The sequence below is a fragment of the Schistocerca piceifrons genome, chromosome 8 (assembly GCF_021461385.2).
Source record: "Schistocerca piceifrons isolate TAMUIC-IGC-003096 chromosome 8, iqSchPice1.1, whole genome shotgun sequence".
In the NCBI taxonomy this organism is placed as follows: domain Eukaryota; kingdom Metazoa; phylum Arthropoda; class Insecta; order Orthoptera; family Acrididae; genus Schistocerca; species Schistocerca piceifrons.
Window position 1 is genome coordinate 16,158,873 of NC_060145.1, and position 27,729 is coordinate 16,186,601.

Here is a 27,729-nt window from a genome sequence, read left to right on the forward strand (position 1 = left end):
GTGTGCCCAGGTGTGATCACTGTATAGGTGTGTAATAGGTCTGCCCTCTTCCACTAAACACCAGCCTGAGCCATGTCCAGATGTCAACACCATAGTGGTGCAAGGGGACGTCATTCATCTGGCGTACTGTCACCAGGCATGACTCCGTGCGTGCGCTTGGCTTACCATCAGCTGTAAGCACCAGAGCAGGCTGCACACATCAGGCCAGCATCTAATGTTTACAAACAAGACCATGTGGGCTACTGCACTGGCACATGGGATGCACTTGCTATGGCAGACCTAGAGCGGCACATCATCAAACCCACAAATGGCAGTGTTTATGTCTACAGTGGAAGCACAACAAAAGGTGTATTTTGTGCTGTGTGTGTGGTTTTTTTTTTTTTTTTTTTTTTTTGTCAGCTCTTCTACTATTTTCTTTCAGTTGATGGATCTGAACTAAAGATGTAAGGTGACTGATAATATGGTGTTGTGCAAACTGAATCATTAAATAACTCCTGTTTCATGTCTAGATGTGTGGTCTGGGGGGTTAATCTTATTTTGTGTTTTGTGTATCTGCTATATTTAGAAATCAAAAGACAGGGAATCATATGAATCTAATGAGTTTGTCTAACGCACATATAACTGAACAGATGTATATACATATCTCTGAACAGTGGTTTGTATTTGTGTTACATAGTTAATGACTTGTCTGTGACTGCAATAACATGAAATGCTTGTGAATGGTATTGTCTACGTGATTCCAATTTTATTATCTGTAAGTACTTGCTTATTTTTGTTTCTTTAGTTTTCCTATTTTCTTTTTTTCTCAAATTTGAAAAAATTAAATTGGCAGAGAAATGTAGGTATCTTTGCCTTACTGTGATATCTTTGATCTATAGTAATTTTGAGTAGGAGATTTGACTGGTGGCAGGGGTGTCAAGTGGTTCTTAATGCTGCATGCCAAGTGAAGTGATACATTTATGAGAACGATACAGGTTGGCTGAGTGCCAAGTAGATATAATATTAAGCAGAATAACAGAAAGCGTATTACATGTTGCTCACATTGTGTTCAGAGTTAGTTGGCACCCAGCTTTCAAATAATTTGCTATTGTTGTCTGAAGTCTAACAAAAGAACTGGTATAGTGTGTGAATTAGGAAGGAGCACATATGTGTGTAATTATATTGTGAAAAGGAGCAAGTTCCAGTACAATAAATAGTATTTTGATATAATTGATGTGTGTGAACAATTAATTCTTTCTTTCTGGCAATTGATATATCGTATGACCATTTGGTACTTACTACTCCCCTGCACCAATATAACGATACTATGTAGCATCAATTATTTAAGTGGTCAGTAGACTTGATGAGCATTCATTATGAGCTTAACTGCCTGTGCAATGCAACTGGGTGCAAGATTTGACATATACCCATTTGATGTAGAGATTAGAATATGGAATGACTGTGCCACACAATGCATGTATTGAGAGATTATGGAAATGCTCCACTAGAGGGTATCTGAAATAATTTACTGTCATCTTTGAGAGCACAGGGCAGGGCACCTAGACCTGCAGTCTACAACTGGAGAAGGTCTAGAAACACAAGAACATCACAACTGCAGGAGACAATTGTTTGTGTAGTCTGTGTTGACCCTAGTGTAACTAAAGAGAAGTACATCCAACATTTTTTATAAGCATAAAACTGACTCTTTTCATATGAAAGAAAGAGGTCGCAATGATGATCAACAGAACATACAAGTAAGTAACTGACAAGTTATGTTGATCACATGACTGTCTGATAACTGTTACAGGATAAACCATTGTATTCATACCAGTGATGCAGCAGTGCACATGTAATTCAGTGCAACAGTGGTCTGATTTATGTATCAATGCAATGATCTATTCCTGTGTGTTTGCCTGATCAATGTACAGCAAACAGCTATAGAACATGGTTCATGGTATGGAAGTAAAATATTTTTTGCCAATTTTTGTTTCCATGTAAGGAGAGTGAGTCCTGGATGATTATATTACAACCTACATACAAAAAGAGTACTTCAGCCTCACGCCAAATATTTTCTGCCCTACACTTACGAGGATATCTAAAATGTATGAAAGAGAGTTTTTATTGAAAGCTCGCACATAATACGAGGGCTGACTGAAAAGTAATGCCTCTACCCTCGTAACTCTTCAACAGTTGGCAGCATTGGTATGTGGCAGGTAATGGCTTGTTCCGTAGCCTCTTCTCTACGTCAGTTGGCGAGAAGCCTTAGCATTGAATGGTTGTATTGTTACAGTGTAAAGCATGGAACCCTGTGCAGACAGTTGGTCAATGCAATTTAAGCAACGTGCAGTCATTGAATTCTTGACAGTAGAAGGTGTCACCCCAAAGGAGATCCATCAGAAAATGAAAGCAGGTTACGGTGATTGTGTTGATGTGAGCACTCTGCATCTTCATTCTTGTAACATGAGAGTAGTTCCCGGCCAATTTCATGTCTGTGCGCTTTCATTTCAGGAGTCAGCATCCGGGGTACCCATTGTGCACAGATCTTCCGATAGCCAACCAAAGCCAAAGCAATATTGTGACCCACACGTTCTTGTGAAATGCCAATTGTGCTTGCAGTTTCTCTCTGAGTGATATGATGATCATCCTGAATTAATCTGTTAACATTTTGCTTGTAAAACTTGGTGACTGCTGTCACAGCACATCCAACTATTTGTTTGTCACGCAGGTCACATGTTCCCACCTCAACATCTTTCAACTTACTCGCCCAATGACACACAGTAATCACATCAACACAATCACCATAAATTGCTTTCATTCTCTGATGAATCTCCTTTGGGGTGACACCTCCTGCTGTCAAGAATTCAATGACTGCACATTGCTTAAATCACATTGACTGACTGGCTGTGCAGGGTTCCACACTTAACACTGTAACAACACAACCATTCATTGCTAAGGCTTCCTGCCAACTGAAGCTGTAGCGAAGAGGCTACGGAACAAGCCAGTACCTGCCGCATACCGATGATTCCAGGTGGAGGCATTACTTTTCGGTCAACCCTCGTAACATGTTCTGCATTATTTTATCTGTAATTAATAATACTGTGTGCTGTAATACATTTTAAGTGTTGTAACTGCATCCCTTATATTATCAGTTGTCACTGTGGTTGGACATATAAAAAGGACAATGAGTGTAAATGTTGCTGTGAGTTTCATCAAATCTGGCGCATCAGTTGCAGATGCTGATAATCTATCTTATAAAGATTGGATTGTGCTGGTTAGTAGTTCTCACGATATTTATAAAAACAAAACATTAAAAAGCTTGTTGTGCATTAAAGAAATATTTAGTTTATCATCCTACACCAGTGTTCTTCAATTAAACAGAGGCCACTGCTCTGATCTACCTCAGGAATCAGTACAGCAAATGAGCAGTAAGTGTAAATAACCAAAATATTTCCTTAATTTTTTTTACTTGGCTCTCTATTAGACTTCAATCCTGACTGTGCTACAGATTTTAAGTATAATTGTTATTAATCCTTTTTATCAAACCAACTACGCTGCTGAATTCAGAAAGTAACAAAACTGTTACACTGACTTTGAGATATATTTAATTTGAAAAATTTGAAATTTTCAGCTCATTACAAGCACAAATGGAGGAACGTTTAAATATGCTACTGTTATTATATTAAATAAGGAGTATTATAAGATTTTTTCATATACAGGCTTGATATGTTTCAAACATCCATGGTACTTGAGGGAGCACAAAGGGTAAAATTGTTGGGGAAGACAGAAATCTGAATGTTACAAACAAATACTTGAGGATGCTGGGTACAAGTGCTACTCTGAGGTGAAGAGTTTGGTGCAGGAAAGAAATTCTCATGTGTGTACATCAAAACAGCCAGAAGACTGATGACCCAATTACCTTGAATTTGTTAGCATTTCTGAAACAGCAGCCCATAATGATTCTGTGGACAGATATGGAAATTCAATTTTCTTAGCATATCCAGCTTTTTCTGCACGAATTGCATTAAGCATCTGGTCACCATAAACTGGAATTGCAAGTAAAGGAACACCGCGATCGACTGCTTCTAGGGTACTAAGAAGTCCACCATGTGTAATGAACAGTTTTATATTTCTGTGAGCTGCAACAAAAGAATATAGGAGACACAAAGCAAAATTTTATGATCACATTCACTTATTTCAAACAGAAGTTTTAAAGGAGTAGTTTTACATGATAAATACAATGAAATCTTCATTATAAGTGAGACACAAATTTTCCAGAATAATGTAACATACATCTGGCACAGCTTTTGATGTAAACATTTATATTTTTGCAAAGTTTACAGATTGAATCACATTATACACAAATAGTTTAAAAATTTTAACATTAAGAGACAATGGCCCCAATGCATCATCCTCACTTACAGTGGCAGATCATGAGTGTACATTCTGGGTGTTCACAAATTTTTGGATTCAGATAAATTTGAGAGAGTGAAATTAATAGCATCTGTTTTAGAACAGTTATGCGTATCATCAAGCTTATACAACTACAGCCACTGCCAAACTTTTCTGATTTTGTTGTTTTGTACATAATTAAGTACAGTTTAGGGCACTAACAAAATAATGTGTAAGATTTCACAACTCTCCGTTTTGCATTTTTCTCTAAGTGGGAGTTTTTGTGCTTTTCTACTTTTTGGACAAATGTACAAGATCTGTAACAGATGTATTAGTTCACAAATTTATTTCCAGGCTAAAAATCAGATATCCTTATCCTGCACCCACACTACAATTTGTGCTAACTGTACGTTTCCCTTGTTAAACATACCCTTGTAGTCATGCTTATTTGATTTTGTCATTCTCCAAAGCAAAGGATCTGTTCTCAGAGGCCCTAGTTCTTTTGCAGCTAACTTTTCCTGATAATTTACTTTTATGTTCCCAGAACGAGATTTTCACTCTGCAGCAGAGTGTGCACTGATATGAAACTTCCTGGCTGATTAAAGCTGTGTGCCAGACTGAGACTCGAACTTGGGACTGTTGCCTTTCGCAGCCATGTGATCTACCAACTGAGCTACCCAAGCACAACTCATGACCTGTCCTCATAGCTTTACTTTTCTACTTAAAATAGATTCGACAGAGTTCATGTTCACACTGCATACAGAAGTCGATTCCCACATGGTAAACAACCAACCCCAAGCACAAACTGCCATTTGTGGAAATGATTAAACGCAAGTAGTGATGCCTACCAACATGGTCACTTGACTAGAGTACAAATGAGGTGCTGGGGTCAATAAGAACCTAAAGCACATTGTTGTCGATTCCACATTTAAGTGAAAACCAGAGGAACCAGTGTTACAGCTTTTCGTGAATTTTCATATACATAGTGTAGGCCAACGGCACAGATAACTCTGACTCACCGTAAGGTCAACAGATTTCAGAAGCATAAATAAATATTACAATCTCACAGTTGATGGTAATGTGGTTTAGGCCTTTTTTTATTCTCACCACCTCAGCTGGATTACTGTATGATAAAATTCATAACTTAATATTCTATAACTCATTCAGAAACCCACTAAATAGGTTTACTCTCAGAACAACTGTAACATATACTGATGTCTCATCTAATTTTACTATATAGTGAGTGAATTAACTATCTGAGGCATCTGCCATCATTTAGCAGGACTTATGCTGAGTGAATGGGAATAAAAGTCTGCCGCAGACCTGGTGGCACTCATGTAAATTTCTAGTTGAGTGGCAAGGGCTAGCTGTGCACATTGTGAACATGCATGTTGTTTATCAAATCCATATGTATTTGGCCCGTAAGGCAATTATGTCAAACGAGTTTCACATGTGCAAAAGCTCCTTAAAACGTGCACAACTAAAGTTGTGCTCACAACCGTGATGCCAAGTTTCATGGAGCCTAGAGGAGCAGTAGTATGGGAGACTGAAGTGCTGTCTCTTTCAGACTGCAGCATCTCTGTTATGTTTCACAGCATTCAAAGGGAAAAAAAAAAAACAATAAATCCACAAAGTGCCAAAAGTTAGGGTGTTGATGTGCTCTTACACCACAGCCGCCACTGCTCACTTGTGCCAAGGACATTGTCAGTATTGCACAAGATGCAATCACTGATGAGCCATCAAAAGAAGTGCACATGTGGAAGTAAGTACCAGTATGCCTCCTCATTGTTAAAGCAGCATGTGAGTGATTTCAAATGGAGCAGAAAGACTGGTTTCACGGAAATGTGATTGTGATGTTAAGCAATCTCAACTTTTAGATGTACCACACATGCTACAAGGGGAAGTTTCAGAGTCTGGGAGCCCCCCCCCCTCCCCCCCCCCCCCCCTCCTCTAGGCAGCTCCATGCATCATATATCAGTAGATCAACTTCACTCATGGTCCTTTAGCAAACATTGTTCGACTGAGATGTGCTCACTCACAAAATACATCTAGGGGTGAATACTCAGCAACGCAGTCAGGTACTCTTCCATTCCAAGTCATTGTGTTTAGTGGCTTTGACAGTAGAAGAATGGTGTTTCTCACCTTACTGAATTTCCAAAGTAGAACATCATGTACAGTTGTGCAATCGTGATCATTTGTGTATTGCCACACATCTAATTTGTTGTATGAAGTTGATACTGTCTTTTCTATTCTTCTATGTGTTACAATTATCACAATCTTTGGTTTAATTTTGTAAGCTTCATGTTATATGACAGTTGTTGGTTTTATTATTTCATTAAAAAATTGAAAATGAATAATTTAGTTAACCACTTACGAACAAATTTGGTTCATACTTCTATTACACTTCTACTTCGCAAATTAGCTCTCTCTCTCTCTCTCTCTCTCTCTCCTTCTCTCTCTTGCATGTGTGTGTGTGTGTGTGTGTGTGTGTGTGTGTGTGTGTGTGTGAGTGTGTGTGTGTTTTAGGTGTTAATAACTGCACTAATGAATAATAGCTACTGGTATTAAACTGATGTAAACTATCTACATCCAAAGGTCAGTTTTAATATTATAAAACCAGCCTGAAGTCTATTAGAATAAAAAAGGTTCCACTCTTTCAGGTACATTAAATATCAGTTGTTTAACTCCTAATAGTAACTTGAGTATTACCACTATAATATCCAGTGAAGAATAACAGTTACTGATATGCCATTGGAACAGAGGCCTCTTTAGAGCTACTGTTCTGACATACCATGCAGTTGACAAGAATCTTCAATGTCTGAGTCTAGATAATCAGATAATTTGTAAAAGTGGTGAGTGTCGAGGTACACTTTTGGTTTTCTGTGAGCCACAAATGTGCATATAAACAGATTATTGAAGCAGAAAAAAGATATCTTTCTAGCTGCAAAATACACTGCCTGATAAAAGAATTGAAGCACTCAGACACAGAAGAAATGGTCAGATGTCAATGTAACTTCAAACATGTACAGACCATTGCTGGGGATGTGTATGATTAGAGTTGTAGTTCTCTGCGACAAGTAGTACAACCGCCAGAGTACATTAATCTTGTTCATATTTAGTATTGTTCTTGTTTAATGATTTGTTAGACCTGATAGGTTACATAAGTAGCATGGGCAGTGGCAAGTATCTGTTGATTGCTGTAAAGGATATGGAGATGGCATGTGCTCATGTGAGCCAGCATTATCAGTGTCTAACCGAGTTTGAAAGGGCACTCATTGTGAGTCTACATTTGGCCAGAAGATCAAATCTTGCAATATCCAGATTTTTGCAGCATTTGGATGTGACACTGGCCTGATGTTGGACTGTATGGGAGTGTGAGGAAAGAGAATTAGATCTCAAGGTTCTAGTCACATCTGACCACCACAAGTGAATATCACTGCACTGTGGAGCAAGCGCATTGTAATACCTTCAACATCTGCACCTGTCATCTGAGAATGAGTAGTGGACTGCCTGCAACCTTCTGGGTCATCACGCACCACTACTCAGACACGAGCAGCAGACAGACTAGAGAATTACCGTCTCACACAATTAATGCATTTTCAGTGGTGCTGTGACCGGGAATTGTGACTGATGATTTTGATGTTTGGCTTGTGGGGCGCTCAACTGCACGGTCATAACGTGACATTGCGTTCAGCAGTGCATTGCAGTTCTGCCCTACCCTGGATGAGCATTTGTCAGCACGTGTGGTGGTGATCCAGTGAGAAGTCCCATTCTTCCAACGTTTTAGAGAGGCACAGCAGCATTGGGTTGGAGAGCCATTGGGTATGATTTCTGCTACCGAGTGGAAGTTTGATGGCGCAGCAGCATATCTCGGACATCCTGCATCTTCATGTTTTACCTCTCGTGCAACAGTACTGTGGTGCCATTTTTGAAAAGCCAATGCTCATCCAAACATTGCACGTGTCTCTGTGAATTGTTTGTGTGATGCTGAGGTAGTCCTGTGGCCAGCAAGATGCTCATATTTATACTGTTGGAACATGTGTAGACCAGTGTGGTGGTCACTTCCATCCCAGTGCTGCTTTCCAGGATACCGAGAAGTTAACAATGGTTGTGGGCCAGCTTGCATCAGGAGAGAATACAATGGCCTCACAACAACCTACCCAACAGAATCAGTGCATTCTCATAGTCAACATACTTCAACAGAAGACAAAATAAGCTCAGAACTTGGAAACACCCAGACTAGAAAACAGAGTTACATCACTACATGATAAAAAAATTAAATTCATGATTCACACTGGTAATAAAGAAAAAAAATTCTACATCAAAAAGAAAAGAACCCACAGCCCACATAAATTGATCAGTAACAAGGAACGTGAAAAACAAACAAGGAGTATAAAAAAACAGATGATATGGAGGAAAAAGTTCCCTAGCTGAAACAGCTGAACAGGTAGCCCCAGTAAACACAAGGAGAAAACACCAATGGTTGAATGATGAGTGTGATAAAACAGAGGTAGGTAAACACCAGCTTTGGTTAAGGTGTCAGAGTTGTAAAACAGAGAATCACACTTGGAACTCACAGAATAAAGAAAGATAACCCAAAAAATAATAAGAAGGGTTAAATACCGATATCAAACAGTTATATTTCTAATGATAGAAACAAATAATGAGAAAACAAACTCAGGGGACTATTACAAAATATTTAGCAGACAGCTCCAAAGATATCACCCTCCAATATTAATTTTAAAGGATAAAAATAATAAGATGGCCAATATCAATAGAAAAATACAGAAATTGTAGCAGAATCATTTTAAAAAATCACTCTATTGTGGACATCCTCCACAACTACTACAGACAAACACAGAAACCCATATTAAAACACCAGCAGAAAGTATAAACCCACCCACAATCCATGAAGTCTACAAAGCCTTGAAAGAGCTGAAAAAGTACAAAGCAAGTGGAGAAAATAAAACATTTGTGGAGCCCTGGAAATATGCAGCAGATTCAGTCAAGATATCATTTCACCAATGCATCGTGGAAATCTGGGCCAGAGAACAACTACCAGAACTTTCGACTACAGCTTTAATCCATCCATTACACAAAAAATGAGACAAATCAAATTCAGACAACTATGGGTTATTTTGTCTTTTGGATATCTCTATAAAGTCATGTTAATAATTCTATATGATCATTGTAAAGACCATCTTTAATGGAACTAGGATAATACCAAGCAGAATTTAGACCACAGAGAAGCTGTCTAGGACAGTTACCACTTTGAAACTGGTAACGGATTATTACAAAAGAAGACAAAAACAAGTCGTAGCTTTTATAGACTTCAAAAAAGTTTATGATTGTATCACAGATCTTCAGTGATGAGGGTACTAAGGAATTGTGGTCTCCATCCCAAATTAATAAAAAATGATAAACGCAATTCTAACAAACACCAGAGAAATATCTGAGCTATTTATGATTAAATCAATGCTTAGACAGGTAGATGATTTATTGCCATTACCTTTCAAATGTGTACTTGAGTAAGTGATGAGGGAATGGTACTAGGTAAATCTTTAAAATATAATAATTGGAACCAAGAAAGATCAAATAAACTTAAGTTGCTTAGGATTCACAGATGACTTAGTATTACTAGCCAATAACATTCAAGAAGCCAGAAATCAAATAACAAGCCTACAAAACATATCCCAAAAATAGGACTGCAGGTAATAGACCAAAAATACTCAGATAATGATAGCAGATGGACTATATAAAAGTAACTAACAGGAAAGTAAAAATAGTGAAACAATTTAAATATGTAAGAGAAATTTTAACATACAACTTAGATGAGAAACATGCATGGGAATTAAGAACTAACCAAATGATAAAAGCTCAAAAATTAACATGGTCTATATACAACAAAACATGTCTGTCCGTCAAAGCTAAATTATAGCATTACAAGGCTGTGGTTCAAGCAGGTGACATACGGAAGTGAAACTCTCTTAGAAGTGACCCAGAAAAACAGAATCAACAAAATCCTACGAGTAGAGATAAGAATAGCTAGAACATGCATAAATAAGAAATATCAAGAAGATGGACAATGGTGGATAGTGCCAAATGGAGTGTGCAGCAAACTCGAGCCCATTACAGATACTATGCAGAAAGAAGGGATCTCATTTTCTGATTACATTATGAGGCCACAAGTACTCAGATAATCAAGAAAACATGAACATGAAGCAACAAGTGGGAAAGAGCTAATATTGATGTTGTGCAATGCGAAAAGCCAAAACAGAAAATTAAATAAATTGAAAAACAAAATCAAGATTTAAACCAAAAACTGACAAATGACAAACAATCAAAAGGATATTTAAAGACGATAAATGACGAAAGAGATCAGAATGAATGAAAAGATGCTGGGCAATTTGGAAAGAAAACCTATTGAAGAAGATGATGAGAAAACAATGGCAGAAGTCATCCATTGAGGCCGTAGAAGCAGAAGCAGCTTAAGAAATTACCAACTAACAATTTGATTGGCTATCCACATCTGAGTCATGATTTGTTGCGTTCATTTTTTGTCATTCATCATGTGCACTGTTATCACCAGCAGTACACAAAAGAAGAACATGTGACACCATAAGTGAACTTTTATCAATTTTTTTGAGAATGAGTGAAGCATGTAAGTGACATATCCAGTGTACATCCCTCTCTTCTTCCACAATTCATAAATGTAGCCCCCAAGCCTTGTCCTTACAACAATTGATAACAATCTTGCTTGCCTAGGAGATATCATTTTCCATATCTGTCAACCATAATACCATCCTTCTTGTTCATAAATCAGATATACAGGAAGGCTTTTGATCCAACAGCAGAAAAGATATAGCAAGAAATTCATATCTGTCTACCTTTCTTAAAATAAATATGGAACAAGAAGTGTTAGTTAAATTAACAACAGGCCGTTTCTAAATGATGTGAACTTACCAAGAATGTCTGATTGTGGTAACCACTTTCTAACCATCACATTTGGTGGCTGGTTAGGAAGACTGTCAGCTTCCCACTTCCAAAGCACACGTTGCTTCAGTCTTGAAAACACTGTTATAAAGGCTGCTCTTTTCTCACTTGGCATATCAGTGCTGTTGAGATTGGAACCTAAGCTGAAGTATATTACTCCTTCTTTTGCTTCATCTAAATATTTCTGCAAATCCTTAAAAACAATTTAATTACATTTTGAATATATGTTGGTGGTACAGTGCTTAGCTTTCTTCTACAATAATTTATAAAACAAGGAGACAACTAAGAATTACAAAACAAATATGCTAAAATTATTTATCTGGATAGATAAAGTATCTACTGACCAAGCAGCAGCTGAACACACAAATTAAAGACTGTCGTGATTGGCAAGCTTTCGGAGCCAGTGGCTCCTTCTTCAGGCAGAAGGGTTGAAGGGAAGGAAGAAGGGTAAAGGAAATTGACTGGAGAGGTCTAGGAAAAGGGGTACATTTCAGGAAAGTCACCCAGAATCGCAAATAGGGGAGACTTACTGTACGGGATGAGAAGGAAAGACTGATCGTTGGGGACTACATTGGACGAGATTTGAAAACCTGAGAGCTTAAATGTGGAAGACAGGGTAATATGCAAGACAGAGGGTGAGAAACTAAGTGCATTATACGTAACAGACGTGGGACGGGGGCAGTGAAAAATAGACGGGAAATACAATGAAAGATGTAGAAAACTAAAATGGAGTGAAGCAAAGATTAGTTACAGTGAAGTAAAGCTGAGATGGAAGAAATTAACGTAAATTAAGGCCAGGTGGGTGACGAGAACCAAGGACATGTTGTAGTGCTAGTTCCCACCTGCGGAATTCTGAGAAACTGGTGTCTGGGGGAAGAATCCAGATGACGTGTGTGGTGAAACAGGTGCCAAGGTCACGAATGTCATGTTGTAGAGCATGCTCTGCAACAGGATATTGCGAGTTGTCAGTATATACCCTCTGTGTATGCCCATTCATCCTAATTGATAATTTGGTGGTAGTCATGCTGATGTAGAGGACTGAACAGTGTTTACATAATAGATAGTATACGACGTGTTGTTTCGCAGGTGGCTCCCCCTTTGATAGTATATGTTTTGCCAGGGCTATTATAGGTGGTGGTAGGAGCGTGCATAAGGCAAGTCTTGAGGCGGGGACGGTCACAGGGGTAGGAGCCATAGGGTAGCGAGATGGGTGCAGAAGGAGCATAGGGTCTGACAAGAACATTACGAAGATTGGAAGGGTGATGGAAAGGTATTCTAGGTGTGGTGTGCAAAATTTCAGACAGAATGGATCTCATTTCAGGGAATGAATCATGGTCCTGTCGAAGTAGCTGATTAACGCACTCCAGACCAGGATATTCTACATCTACATTTATACTCCGCAAGCCGCCCAACGGTGTGTGGCGGAGGTCACTTTAAGTGCCACTGTCATCACCTCCCTTTCCTGTTCCAGTCGTGTATGGTTCGCGGGAAGAACGACTGCCGGGAAGCCTCCGTGCGCGCTCGAATCTGTCTAATTTTACACTCGTGGTCTCCTCGGGAGGTATAAGTAAGGGAAGCAATATATTCGATACCTCATCCAGAAACTCACCCTCTCGAAACCTAGACAGCAAGCTACACCGCGATGCAGAGCGCCTCTCTTGCAGAGTCTGCCACTTGAGTTTGTTAAATATCTCCGTAACGCTATCACGCTTACCAAATAAACCTGTGACGAAACGCACCGCTCTTCTTTGGATCTTCTCTATCTCCTCCGTCAACCCGATCTGGTACGGATCCGACACTGATGAGCAATACTCAAGTATAGGTCGAAAGAGTGTTTTGTAAGCCACCTCATTTTCTAAGGACTTTCCCAATGAATTTCAACCTGGCACCCGCCTTACCAACAATTAATTTTATATGATCATTCCACTTCAAATCGTTCTGTACGCATACACCCAGATATTTTACAGAAGTAACTGCTACCAGTGTTTGTTCCGCTATCATATAATCATACAATAAAGAATCCTTCTTTCTATGTATTCGCAATACATTACATATTACTGAGTCACCAATGGTGTGCTCCGAAGCTGTTTTGTGGAAGGGTCAGCAGTACCAGGATTGGATGTGGATCTGCTTTTGAAGTAGGCTGGTGGGGTAATTACGTGCAGTGAAGGCTGAGGAGAGAATGATGATGTAGTGGTGTAAAGAGTCTGCATCCGAACAAATATGTTTGACTCAGATGCCAGGGCTGTATGGGTTGCCTCAGATGCCAAGGCTGTATTTCTTCTGATGCAGAATCTTTACAGCAATACACCACTGTTCTCACCTCAGCCTTTACTGCACGTAATTGTATCTTGTGTGCCGCCATCTGTATATGTCCATATCAACTGGGCTTGTGACTGTAGCAGCTGGACCCTAGACTACTGGAAAACTGTGTCCTGGTAAGGTGAGTCACGATTTCAGTTGGTAAGAGCTGACAGTAGGTTTCGAGTGTGGCACAGACCAGACAAGGCCATGGACACAAGTTGTCAACAAGATATTGTGCAAGCTAGTGGCGGCTCCATAATGGCGTGGGCTGTGTTGATATGGAATGGGCAGGGTCTTCTGGTCCAATTGAACCGATAATTGACTGGAAATGTTTATGTTCGGTTACATGGAGACCATTTTCAGCAATACGTGGACGTCATATTCCCGAACAAAGATGGAAAGTATGGATGATAATGAGCCATGTCACAGCACCTCAGTTGTTCGTGATTGGTTTTAAGAACATTCTGGCCAGTTCGAGCGAATGATGTGACCATGCAGATAGCCCGACGTGAATCCCATCTAACATTCATGGGACATTATCGAGAGGTAAGTTTGTGCATAAAATCCTGCACTGGCAACACTTTCGAAATTATGGACAGCTTTAGACATAGTCCGGCTCAATATTTGTGCAGGGTCAGGGGAATTCCAACGACTTGTTGAGTCCATACGGCGTCAAGTTGCTACACTAAGCGCGCCAAAAGGACGTCCTACACGGTATTAAGAGATACTACCCTATGACTTTTCTAACCTCAGTCAACGTTATTTCCATTTCAAATCACTGTGCAGCAAGGTATTTAAACAATTTGACAGACGCGAAGTTACCCTTAATGCTATAATCCGGTCCAGCAAGAATTTCTCTCTTCGATCTGACAGTTAACGTCGAATTCTTCCACACTTCAGGAGGACTGCCACTCCGAACACTACTGCCAATGACAAACTGCCTATCGGCTTCTGTCTCGGGTTCTTCGGCCGACGTTCATCTAATGATTTTTCTGACGTTTCGCCGGCACGAGTGGCTGGCATTGTCAAAGCTTCACCCTCCATTGCCGGTGGTGAACTGGAGCCGAGCTCGCGGCCGCAGACTATATGTACCTGGCGCGCCAACGTCCGAGGGCTTCTCCTCGGTCATTCCCGGTGCGGTTCTCCTCTTGCTACCTGCGACGGTCGTTCGCTGCAGTACGGGAAGCCAGGATCCGTTTACCTTAAGGCTTTCCTCTTTCTTGTTGAAACTGTTCGCGTGTTTTTGCATTTCTACAGCTTCTCTGAACAAGCGCGTCTGATAGTGCTTCTCTACAGCCATAACTTCCGTGTCGGCGAATTTTATTACATGGTCGGCCTCATTCAGTGCGTGCTCTGCCACGGCCGATTTCTCCACCTGCCCCAACCTGCAATGTCGCTTATGTTCTTTGATCCTGGTGTTGATTGATCGTCCAGTCATTCCGACATAAACTTTTCCGAATGTGCATGGTATACGGTATATTCCCGACATTGCAAGTGGGTCCGTTTTCTCCTTTGCCGATCTAAGACACTCTTTGATCTACCTTGTCGGTTTGAAAATCGTCTTTACGCCATGTTTGCGTAATATACGGCCGATTCTGTCCGTCACTCTGGGAATGTATTGCAGAAAGGCCGTACCCGACATTTCTTTTTCTGATTCCTTACTTCGCCGAGTGTTTGGCTCTGTTACCCTTCTAATATAATTTGTGGAGTACCCATTGCTCCTCAGGACAGTTTCCAGGTGTTGCGGCTCACATATTCGTCCTGCTCTCGTTACGAGCGTACTAATCATGCCTCTTCTCTGGCTCGGGTGGTTGTTTGACAGTTTGTGCAGGTATCGTGTGTGTCGGTTTTCGATACACGCTGTGTCCCAGGTTTTCGCCGTCCCTTGTGACCAGCACAAGGAAGATCAAAGTGTGTCTTAGATCGGCGAAGGAGAAAAGAGACCCACTTGCAATGTCGGGAATATACCGTATACCATGCACATCCGGAAAAGTTTATGTCGCAATGACTGGACGGTCAGTTAACACCAGGATCAAAGAACATAAGCGACATTGCAGGTTGGGGCAGGTGAAGAAATCGGCCGTGGCAGAGCACGCACTGAGTGAGACCGACCATGTAATAAAATTCGCCGACACGGAAGGTCTGGCTGTAGAGAAGCACTATCACACGCGCTTGTTCAGAGAAGCTGTAGATGTACAAAAACACACGAACAGTTTGAACAAGAAAGAGGAAAGCCTTAAGGTAAACGGATCCTGGCATCCCGTACTGCAGCGAACGACCGTCGCAGGTAGCAAGAGGAGAACTGCACCGGAAATGACCGCGGAGAAGCCCTCGGACGTTGGCGCGCCAGGTACATATAGTCTGCGGCCGCGAGCTCGGCTCCAGTTCACCACCGGCAATGGAGGGTGAAGCTTTGAAAATGCCAGCCACTCGTGCTGGCGAAACATCGGAAAAATCATTAGATGAACGTCGGCCGAAGAACCCGAGACAGAAGCCAAGAGGCAGTTTGTCAACAAGTGGCCACGAAAGCCTTAACAATTTTGTACTACTGCCAATGCTAAGCACTGCCTTACTCTCGTCCAGCGACAATCTGAGAATGTCCTTGACTCACCATAACCAACAGTTTATTTACCCTTGGAACATATATGGTCCTATTGTGCTTGTCTATGTTCAAGCGATATTCTCAGGAGACATCAGAAACTAAGTTACACATCGTCTTCCCATGCTAAGGCCGTTGTTCAACAAGAGTGGCGCATTGTCACAAGTGAGTGCACATTGTCCGAGTTCTCAGCACACGCAGTTCCGCTGTTGTGTGCGAGTGAAATGGGGAAGTGGAGATAAATCGCTAAGTTCAAGTGTGAGCGGAGATTGAGCGTGAAATTTACGGAGTAACTGCTACACTGGAAATAAAAGTATGCTGTCGCTCCCCCCTCCACAAAAAAAGAAAAAATCTGAAAGTTAATCCTCTTTTCGCACCGTCAATGGTAACTGCTAATAAAGTTCGTGTAATTTAGTGTGTGTAGCTCAGTAACTCTAGAATAATAATTAATGTCGTCAGCTTATCTTGCTCTTGAGATTTTGCTGCAGATGCTGTATCCTGAAAGTTTGTTAAGTGAAAACGGGCCGAAGAACTGCATGGTTGTCATTAATCGAATACAGACAGTCGTTGTTTCAGATGTACTGTTTATTACGTCACAGAGTCCTCGTCAAAATTTTGCATCGTACTGGCCGTCCCTACTCCCCGCTCTTGCACTCTCTGTATATCTTTTACAACAATCCATACATTGAGAAAACTCGGCAATTACAATTATAAAAGTTATCGGAAATTATAAAAAAGAACTTCATCTCATATTTACAAACGAAGTGCATAAATTGTGATGGCTTTACCACAATTCTTCTGTTTTTAAATAAAAATCGTCGAAATGCTTTGAATAAACAACACTAAATACATGTTTGTTAATCACACAGAAATTATTCTATCGCACTTCTTCTTAATATGTTTCTGATTTGAAATATACGTACATTATTTTTTGGTGTGAATAGATTTCCAATAAATATTATAATAATCCAAATAATCTCTTTGTTTACATCGCCAATTTTCATTTTATGAGTTTCAGTAATTACTATGTAATTAAGAGTTATTATGATTAGCAATTGCACGGTAAGCTGACAGTACGTTAAACAGAGCTGTTACAGGTTTTAAACATTATAAAAAAGTATTTTCGTGTCTCTTTCATTGCCCGATTATTCGTAACTGAACGGTTCTAATTGTAATTAGACGAATTGATTACACGTGTTTCTAAAAATGGATGGATGTAACATTGGTGAATACTTTGACATGACGATATTGAAAATTATATTATGGTGTCCAAAAGGTGAACTTACCTACATTGGCCCTACCTAATGATGTAACAGTTTATTAAGCAATCTGAATTGGCTGTAGTGCCGTGTAGAAGGTAAGTTAAATTAGTTCTTGGAATCATAGAACGAATGAGCTGTTAGGTTTCAATTTCTGGCGACATACGGACCAAATGCAGTGTAGCGTCGAGCTGTAGTGAAATGGTTTCAACTATTTCATCAAGGCAGCACAGGCGGCTCATCGCAAAGGAAGGCCGTGGACATCGAGCACAGACGACATTGTCCACGTAATCCAGGAAGAGATTTGCGGCAATCGCCCATTTTGTCATGCTGTGGGAAGTCCGTGACCAAGGAGCGATTTCTATCACAGAGTAACTGAACGAGTAGTACAACACTTGGACCGTTGTTTGCAGAGATTTTGTGACTGCGTTCACTTGAAAGTTAGTGCAGCATTCAATATTACTTATTTGGCCTGCAATAATGATTTGTAACTTACTTTTACAAGTCCAGTTTTTATTCTGTCGCACATATGGCGTCTAGTGTAACTTACACAGGGTGACCAAAACAAAACTGGCCCGAGAAGAATTTTCGCGATTTTGTAACAGCAAAAGGTAAGCGGCAAAGAGCGCTGCATCGACGTAAAAGCATTTCCCGAAAAATTCTGCTAGTTAGCTAGGGCAACTTTTTAGTTGTCGGAGTTATTATAACTTTCCAGGCAAGCTTTTTTTTTACCCATCCTTCATTCTATCCGCCAAGCACTTTATTCGTACTGCAGTGTGGCTCAGATAATTTACGATTACTTTCGTTCTGCCGGTTTTTTTTTTTTTTTTCTCCCAGACGCGCAACGCTGGGGGTGATTTCCGCTTGGTTTCTCGCCTACATCGGCGAATGCCGTCTGTTAGTACGTACTTGCAGTTTTTCTTCGTTGGACACACATACTTATAGTCTAATTTTTATTTTCTCTGCAGAACTATGTATTTCTCACGTTTTACACAGCACACTTTTTCGCACACCATTGTTTTTTGTGTGCTGTGCTGTGTAAAACGTGAGTAATGGGAAGTTCTGAAGGGAACTAAAAATTGGTCCACAAGTAACAGTGTCTAACGAAGAAAAACTGCAAAGCTGTCCTACCAGACGACATTTCTCGATGTAGGCGAGAAACTAAGTGGAAATCACAACCATTGATGATGCTTTACCACAATAAAGCGAAACGTGTCTTGTAGTTGCAACAACAGAACGAAAATACCCTCAGGAATCGTAAAGCAGCTTCGGACAATATGGCCACACAAATTAAGAATTTACGCTTATACTTGTTATCGCGTCTGTATAGACGAATCTAAACACCCTCTTGTAAAATCAGACAGGTGGACTACTTACCTGTGGAAGTTTTTTCGGCGGGAATATGTGCATTCCACCGACGGCTATCCAGTTTGGCACAGCGGGCCTCGGATGACCTACGGTGACGTGCGTGTGGACCAAGAGCAGTGCCGCTTCCCTCTCGATTGTGGCCACGCTCGGAATCGTCGCGTCGTTGAAGTGTTTCTGAACTGTGGCGTCCAGCCGTGGCAGGAAGTAAACCTGCCGTATTATCCTCTGGTAAGTCCCGAACAAAGAATTGTAGAGTCTCTCACAAAAGTCCATGTGGTCGGTGTACCTGAGGAACGGATCGGGGACGTAGGCAAATGGGTTAGGGTTTCCCACCGTGTCACCGATCCAGTGGGTCCCCTCGTACGGGGCCACGTGGATCAGGTGCCCTTTGAACTTGTGCGCAAACGCCAGGAAGCACTCTTGGAAGAAGCTCTCGACGATGACTGCGTCAAATTTCTCTTCGGACTTGTAAAGCTGCTGTACACTTTCTTCTTTGAGCAGAATGTCACAGGCGTTTATTCCATATTGGAATAGGAAAAACAGTCCAATCACGGGACTCCTCAAGGAAAAGTCGAACAAGTTGACGGAACCTAAAAACATCGAGGTGTGAATTAGTAAACGGTTTTGGCATTAGGCAATATGCACTGTAAATTAAATAAATTACTCTGACTGAAAGTGTTAACATCACGAGCACCTTGACCACACACTAGAGTCCACGCAAGATACGGTGGCCGATGCGCAGTGACCAGTTTTCGTTGAAAGTACTGGGCGAGTTCATTCGCTTGTTCGGAAGGGCAGCCTGGTAAATGTTTGCCACTTTCCACCGGTCAGTGACGACAGAATCGAGGCGCATGTCCTGCAGTCTCTCTCAAACGATTTTACGGAAACTATTCAGTACAAAAAAAAAAAAAAAAAATTTATTCTTGCGTTACTTATAGCTTTACATGTCAGGTTGTTGATGATGTGATCATCATTTCATTGATGGTCATAGTTATTGTGATATTTACATTGAAGTAAGACACTGCAAGAAGTTCGAAAAAGTTTGCAACGAAAAATAGGGTTCGCTGTGATTCTGCGTTTGGTGCTTATTACATAATATATTTCTGTGTATGAAATTTAGCTAACATATCGAATTTTTCTTTAGACTTGTGTGGAGGTTTCAATCTGTCAATAATCTCGAGAAAATTGATGTGATGTAACACACTGATTAATTTTGTGATCCCGCTGTGCCAGCGATAAAACCAAAGTGAAATATTCACAACATTCCTCATATTTCATAAACGTTGTGAAATATCGAAAAGAGATTTTGCCAAATGATAGCACGCAAAGAGGAGAGTCATTTTTCATACGTTTATTACGAAAAACTTCATTATCTACCATGTTATTCCACTAACTACAGACTTTTTTAATTAAAGAATGTAATTTTTAAGGGCCATTGATAGCTGGTGAAACGAGAAATGCTATGGGTCTGAGAACAACGTTACTGAAGACATTATTTTATTTTGTACTGATGAAGATGCGCATTTTCATAGGCAACTGACCTTACTTTTTCTCAGTTCGTCATATAATAAACTTAATGAACCACTGTTCCATGTTAGTGACATGACATTTTGTGAACTCCGCTATGAAAGAAGCAAATTTTAACATAGTAACAAGAGAAATGTGTAGGTTTTACTCAAAATTCGCCATTTGTGACACTTCTCTGAAAGTTACACACGGTTAACAAGCCAAGCTAAAATAAATTGCTGCATTTTCAGCGGAATTCTTTTTGGATTCTAACCAGAGCACAGGTGACAGATATTTTCGAATGATCACCATGCAAGAGTGGGTGTGGAGGGGCTCCACTTAATATTTACAAAAAATGTGACCTCCAGTTTACAAGGGCACTTCCCCTCCAGCACTCTGCATTTCTCCCACAGTGCCTGGCCATAACCCCCACCACTTCTGCTCTCCCCATGTACGCTCTGCCAACTGAGCATCTACCAGCCACCGTATTTTGCACGTGCTCTATGTAGCTGATACTCCAGTATTTCAGTGGATGTTGGACGTACTGATTAAACTTTCATCTTTATGTGAGTTTATTGTTAGTAAAAAAAAAATACCATTCCAACAGGTGATGAATCGTTTTCTAAAACATGACCATTGTCGTGTATATTGTTACTGTAACTTTTCAGGTGGAGATTGCCACAATTGGAGAACTCAGCTCGTAATACTTTTTTTCATTTTAGGGGATGATTATTTGACTCCTGTTACTTTCGCTTTAAAAAAATACAAATAATAAAATGGTCTCTGATGTACTGATCATGTTTAAAATAACATTTGGCTGATCGTAGGTGCAGGACATATAAATAACATACCCCAACTATAGGTGGCTAAGTTTAATAAATGAAGTTTATTGTTGTTAATACACTCCTGGAAATGGAAAAAAGAACACATTGAAACCGGTGTGTCAGACCCACCGTACTTGCTCCAGACACTGCGAGAGGGCTGTACAAGCAATGATCACACGCACGGCACAGCGGACACACCAGGAACCGCGGTGTTGGCCGTCGAATGGCGCTAGCTGCGCAGCATTTGTGCACCGCCGCCGTCAGTGTCAGCCAGTTTGCCGTGGCATACGGTGCTCCATCGCAGTCTTTAACACTGGTAGCATGCCGCGACAGCGTGGACGTGAACCGTATGTGCAGTTGACGGACTTTGAGCGAGGGCGTATAGTGGGCATGCGGGAGGCCGGGTGGACGTACCGCCGAATTGCTCAACACGTGGGGCGTGAGGTCTCCACAGTACATCGATGTTGTCGCCAGTGGTCGGCGGAAGGTGCACGTGCCCGTCGACCTGGGACCGGACCGCAGCGACGCACGGATGCACGCCAAGACCGTAGGATCCTACGCAGTGCCGTAGGGGACCGCACCACCACTTCCCAGCAAATTAGGGACACTGTTGCTCCTGGGGTATCGGCGAGGACCATTCGCAACCGTCTCCATGAAGCTGGGCTACGGTCCCGCACACCGTTAGGCCGTCTTCCGCTCACGCCCCAACATCGTGCAGCCCGCCTCCAGTGGTGTCGCGACAGGCGTGAATGGAGGGACGAATGGAGACGTGTCGTCTTCAGCGATGAGAGTCGCTTCTGCCTTGGTGCCAATGATGGTCGTATGCGTGTTTGGCGCCGTGCAGGTGAGCGCCACAATCAGGACTGCATACGACCGAGGCACACAGGGCCAACACCCGGCATCATGGTGTGGGGAGCGATCTCCTACACTGGCCGTACACCACTGGTGATCGTCGAGGGGACACTGAATAGTGCACGGTACATCCAAACCGTCATCGAACCCATCGTTCTACCATTCCTAGACCGGCAAGGGAACTTGCTGTTCCAACAGGACAATGCACGTCCGCATGTATCCCGTGCCACCCAACGTGCTCTAGAAGGTGTAAGTCAACTACCCTGGCCAGCAAGATCTCCGGATCTGTCCCCCATTGAGCATGTTTGGGACTGGATGAAGCGTCGTCTCACGCGGTCTGCACGTCCAGCACGAACGCTGGTCCAACTGAGGCGCCAGGTGGAAATGGCATGGCAAGCCGTTCCACAGGACTACATCCAGCATCTCTACGATCGTCTCCATGGGAGAATAGCAGCCTGCATTGCTGCGAAAGGTGGATATACACTGTACTAGTGCCGACATTGTGCATGCTCTGTTGCTTGTGTCTATGTGCCTGTGGTTCTGTCAGTGTGATCATGTGATGTATCTCACCCCAGGAATGTGTCAATAAAGTTTCCCCTTCCTGGGACAATGAATTCACGGTGTTCTTATTTCAATTTCCAGGAGTGTATAATGAATTAACCGGTAAGAGACATTTGATTGAGCTCTTGGTTAAAGACAGTATATCATTTTATCCGAGACAGCTACACTAATAGCAAGGCAGTATATGTTCGCAGATGTGACTCTACAGCACCTGCTGCGGGAATGGCCAAGAATTCAGCACACAATTGTTGTTCTGGCTCGCATTCCATAGTTCTGTCAGTTGGGGGTACACTTCCCCCACCACTACTCCACGCTCTCTGAGCACAAGGAGGGGCAGGAGGGGGAAACTGCAGGAGCGCTGTGTTTAGACGGCGATACGGCACACTGTGTATGACTTGATTTCATATTTCTCAACAACACACATCACAGGCTAAACAAATTTTCAGTATATTGAATTATTTTTGGTACACTGAGCACATGATATAATTTTTATCTGATACAAACTCTGAACATATGGACAGGAGCAGGCAGCTTGACAGATTTTCACATTCAAGTTGCCATATAATTGTAACTGATTAGTTTCATAATTGAAGAAAGCCTTTCACATGTATATGTTCAGCAAAATATTTTATTATGTTTGCAACCTCGTTATGGAAACAAAGAAACTCTTCCCGATGAAAACATTTTAGACCTCCTGGTTAGTTTCAACGTAAAAAGAAAAAAAAGTCTTTCAAATGGGAACTACACTGCAGGTCATTCAGTTGCACCTGTACATTTACAGTGGCACTTTCAACTGATACGGCAAACATTCTTGAAGACAGATCATAGACAGAGGTAAGATTGGCGGTGTCTTCAAAAGGTTTAGAAAACTATGTGAGCGTGGGGTTGATCTCCTATTCTGTTATTCTGCGCAACAGATTAATATGAGATGTACCCTTTACCCTGTGGCTCCTGCAAGATGCAGTTTCCACCCCCACACTACTACAGAAGTCAAACAGACGCTCCTAACGTTCTAAAGAGAAATGTCTGAAAAACTTTCAGTAATAAATATCTTCTGGAGTCGTTCACTGTAAGGAAATGACACAAAAATTCACAAAATTTCTTACGCAACTAGTGGGATACTTGGGTACTGATGTAGTGCTAGTTAGTGTAAGAAAAGCATGAGACTAACGAAAATTCTGAGAAATCACAATGGCACTTTTAGTTATGAATGGAACAAGTTATATTGTGGCTCTTTTCAGAGTGTGAAGTTACCTCTCAAGGCTAGGATTCGCTAATGAAATTTCTATACAAAGTTTAAGATTGTTGTTGACTTGGCAGAATGGCTGAGAGGCGCACCTACTCAACTTGAATAATCATCCTTTAGAATGTTGCTAGGTACGGTTGAGGCTGTCGCATGTGAAATGCAGTGAAGTTTACTGTTGTGGAGGAAATATGGGGCTCGCAATAGCTGTAGCGCACAATACTGTAAGCTGCGATGACTGCTGTCTGCGCTGCTCGCTGCTGACAAATAAGATAACTCTCGTTCTATCTGGATTGACCTTCGCCAATCAAACTCTCCCTACGCCTTGATGAAGTCAAGGACTCCTATTCGCCCCTAGTCTAACTATTGGCGTGGTACACTGGTCAGATAACCAGTCCACCGCAATGCCATTCAAAAATTCGCTCGCAGGCGTTTAACTATAACTCTGTCCGTTCACACCGCACAATAAGTGTGTCGGCCAACACAGTGAACAACGCTTAATCGCAAGGACTCAATATAGAGAGTTGCACTTCGATTTACTCTCGACAGAGGTGCTCTCCCAGTGAAGTACTGAGGAGACACTTGTTCCTCGCTCCAAGAGCGACAACGGAACGGCGCCTCTCCACGCCAGATGTGAAGGGGTATATCTTTTGGTCTCTACCATTACTCCTTCAGCTCAAGGCATCAGAAATATCGTCTGCCAATCAGCATTGCTCTTCTAAAACGAGAGAATGACGTTTCGTTTACGGCGACCAATCCGGAAATCTGTAGTATCGGCGTTTGGCGTTTGCTGTCTCCCTGTGAAAATCTCTGAAACTGCGTGTTATGTGTAAAGAATGCGTAGGCTGGCCGCTCCCACACAATGTAGCGGAACCGAACACGGGGTGGTTCCTCCTTTCCCTCGGGCAAACGCTGTCTGCTCCACGGGCGTCCACCGGCCAACGTAGATAGGTTGGGACCGGCCTCGTGGCGTGCGGTTGGCTCTCTCGAACTGAAAGCTCCTGTGACCGTCGTGTCTGTAATGTATGTGTGCACGCCAGCCTCGAGTATTTCAACCACGGTGCGCACTTGCGATATATTAGTTATTTGCATATCGTTTACATGAATTCATACAACATTGACTTTATCTTATCGAGTTTGGGTTCGAATGAAGCGTCTTGATGTGCGGAATACGATTGTGAGGGCGGAATATGTAAGCAATGAAGGTCAGGAGACCACGACGTCTTACAACATGTACAGTGGCGCTTTCAACTGAAAGGACAAACGTTCTCTAAAACAAGTCATAAACAGCTGTAAGATGAGTCTGATTTTTACCTCAGTTTGCCGGTGTGGACTTCGATTGTTTTCGTAACTGATTGGCACTTAAGGTTATTAAATTGTGTGTTGATTAGACTACCATTTATTTGTGTTAGTGTGGAGTCTGACTTTGATTAATTTTCGGTATCAGTACTACCAAGCTATTTTATTTATGCACCTAGTTTGCTAACCAGTGTATCGAGGGCTTTAGTTAAACTTCAGTTCATTAAATCACGTAGCTTATCGCTAGCCTACGAAATTTTGCGTAATACACTCCTGGAAATTGAAATAAGAACACCGTGGATTCATTGTCCCAGGAATTGGAAACTTTATTGACACATTCCTGGGGTCAGATACATCACATGATCACACTGACAGAACCACAGGCACATAGACACAGGCAACAGAGCATGCACAATGTCGGCACTAGTACAGTGTATATCCACCTTTCGCAGCAATGCAGGCTGCTATTCTCCCATGGAGACGATCGTTGAGATGCTGGATGTAGTCCTGTGGAACGGATTGCCATGCCATTTCCACCTGGCGCCTCAGTTGGACCAGCGTTCGTGCTGGACGTGCAGACCGCGTGAGACGACGCTTCATCCAGTCCCAAACATGCTCAATGGGGGACAGATCCGGAGATCTTGCTGGCCAGGGTAGTTGACTTACACCTTCTAGAGCACGTTGGGTGGCACGGGATACATGCGGACGTGCATTGTCCTGTTGGTACAGCAAGTTCCCTTGCCGGTCTAGGAATGGTAGAACGATGGGTTCGATGACGGTTTAGATGTACCGTGCACTATTCAGTGTCCCCTCGACGATCACCAGTGGTGTACGGCCAGTGTAGGAGATCGCTCCCCACACCATGATGCCGGATGTTGGCCCTGTGTGCCTCAGTCGTATGCAGTCCTGATTGTGGCGCTCACCTGCACGGCGCCAAACACGCATACGACCATCATTGGCACCAAGGCAGAAGCGACTCTCATCGCTGAAGACGACACGTCTCCATTCGTCCCTCCATTCACGCCTGTCGCGACACCACTGGAGGCGGGCTGCACGATGTTGGGGCGTGAGCGGAAAACGGCCTAACGGTGTGCGGGACCGTAGCCCAGCTTCATGGAGACGGTTGCGAATGGTCCTCGCCGATACCCCAGGAGCAACAGTGTCCCTAATTTGCTGGGAAGTGGCGGTGCGGTCCCCTACGGCTCTGCGTAGGATCCGACGGTCTTGGCGTGCATCCGTGCGTCGCTGCGGTCCGGTCCCAGGTCGACGGGCACGTGCACCTTCCGCCGACCACTGGCGACAACATCGATGTACTGTGGAGACCTCACGCCCCACGTGTTGAGCAATTCGGCGGTACGTCCACCCGGCCTCCCGCATGCCCACTATACGCCCTCGCTCAAAGTCCGTCAACTGCACATACGGTTCACGTCCACGCTGTCGCGGCATGCTACCAGTGTTAAAGACTGCGATGGAGCTCCGTATGCCACGGCAAACTGGCTGACACTGACGGCGGCGGTGCACAAATGCTGCGCAGCTAGCGCCATTCGACAGCCAACACCGCGGTTCCTGGTGTGTCCGCTGTGCCGTGCGTGTGATCATTTCTTGTACAGCCCTCTCGCAGTGTCCGGAGCAAGTATGGTGGGTCTGACACACCGGTGTCAATGTGTTCTTTTTTCCATTTCCAGGAGTGTATTATGAACATCTGAATAGCTCAATCAATGCAGTTCGGTGAGTGTTACAAACTGACAGCTCGATCTCTTTTGTGTAATAAAAAGCATAAAACTTATTAATTATTTAGTGAATTTCAGTTGAACAAATATGCTTGGCTCTATATCTTCCTACGTACATTATCTCCATAGTATATCTGTGTATCAACAGGCTCGACTTCAGTTCCTCTTTAACATGACGTATTACGCTTGTCTGCATCTATAATAGTTTGCAATGCATGTCCGTAAAGGTGAACAACATAAATCTAACCTATTCATATCACTTCGGGAGAAACTAATGCCTGGAGTGTTCAAATCTGACGAGTGAATGTGTGGGCCCCTAGTCTCGTCGCTCTGCTCAACCACACCACCTCTGCATGCTGTTGCGTCCACCAGACATCCGTCAGAGGTGGACTCAGCCGGTTCTCACAAAGCGAAACGCGCAATCCAGTTGCAGCGTTTGACCAAAACTAATCACCAATGTTCAGGTGCAAGACGTCATGTCACAAAATCGCAACAAATGGCATGCCAAGAGATCTTGCACATGCAGCATATTGGCGTCTTTCGGACTTTGAGAAAGGTCGAGTCATTGGCATGAGAGACATGGAAGTATCACGCCATCAGATTGCACAGATAGCTGATGTAATGCAATGACTGCATAGCAAGTGGGTGAAGAGATGAACTCAGGATACCAATGTTGGCACAAGGGTAGGCACAAGTCCTTCCAGAAGGCCAGAAGGACTGTACCACAAAGAGATAGTAGGTTGTTGGACTGCGTCTGACGAACAGCTGGACAAACAAGGCTGAAATCTAGGCAGATGTTGCAGGGAGAGTGTCACCACAAACC

The 27,729-nt window shown here is 42.4% G+C and overlaps 1 protein-coding gene across 1 annotated transcript in view; it reads right to left on the reverse strand.

Moving 5' to 3' along the window:
- Positions 1–27,729, reverse strand: part of LOC124711987 (UDP-glycosyltransferase UGT5-like) — a 98,319-nt gene that overhangs the window by 12,701 nt on the left and 57,889 nt on the right. The window contains exons 3-5 of the mRNA XM_047242272.1: positions 18,901–19,481; positions 11,332–11,554; positions 3,896–4,115 (exon numbers count right to left, since the gene is read on the reverse strand). Of these exons, the coding sequence (XP_047098228.1) occupies positions 3,896–4,115; positions 11,332–11,554; positions 18,901–19,481 (1,024 nt within the window). The remainder of the gene's footprint in view (positions 1–3,895; positions 4,116–11,331; positions 11,555–18,900; positions 19,482–27,729) is intronic.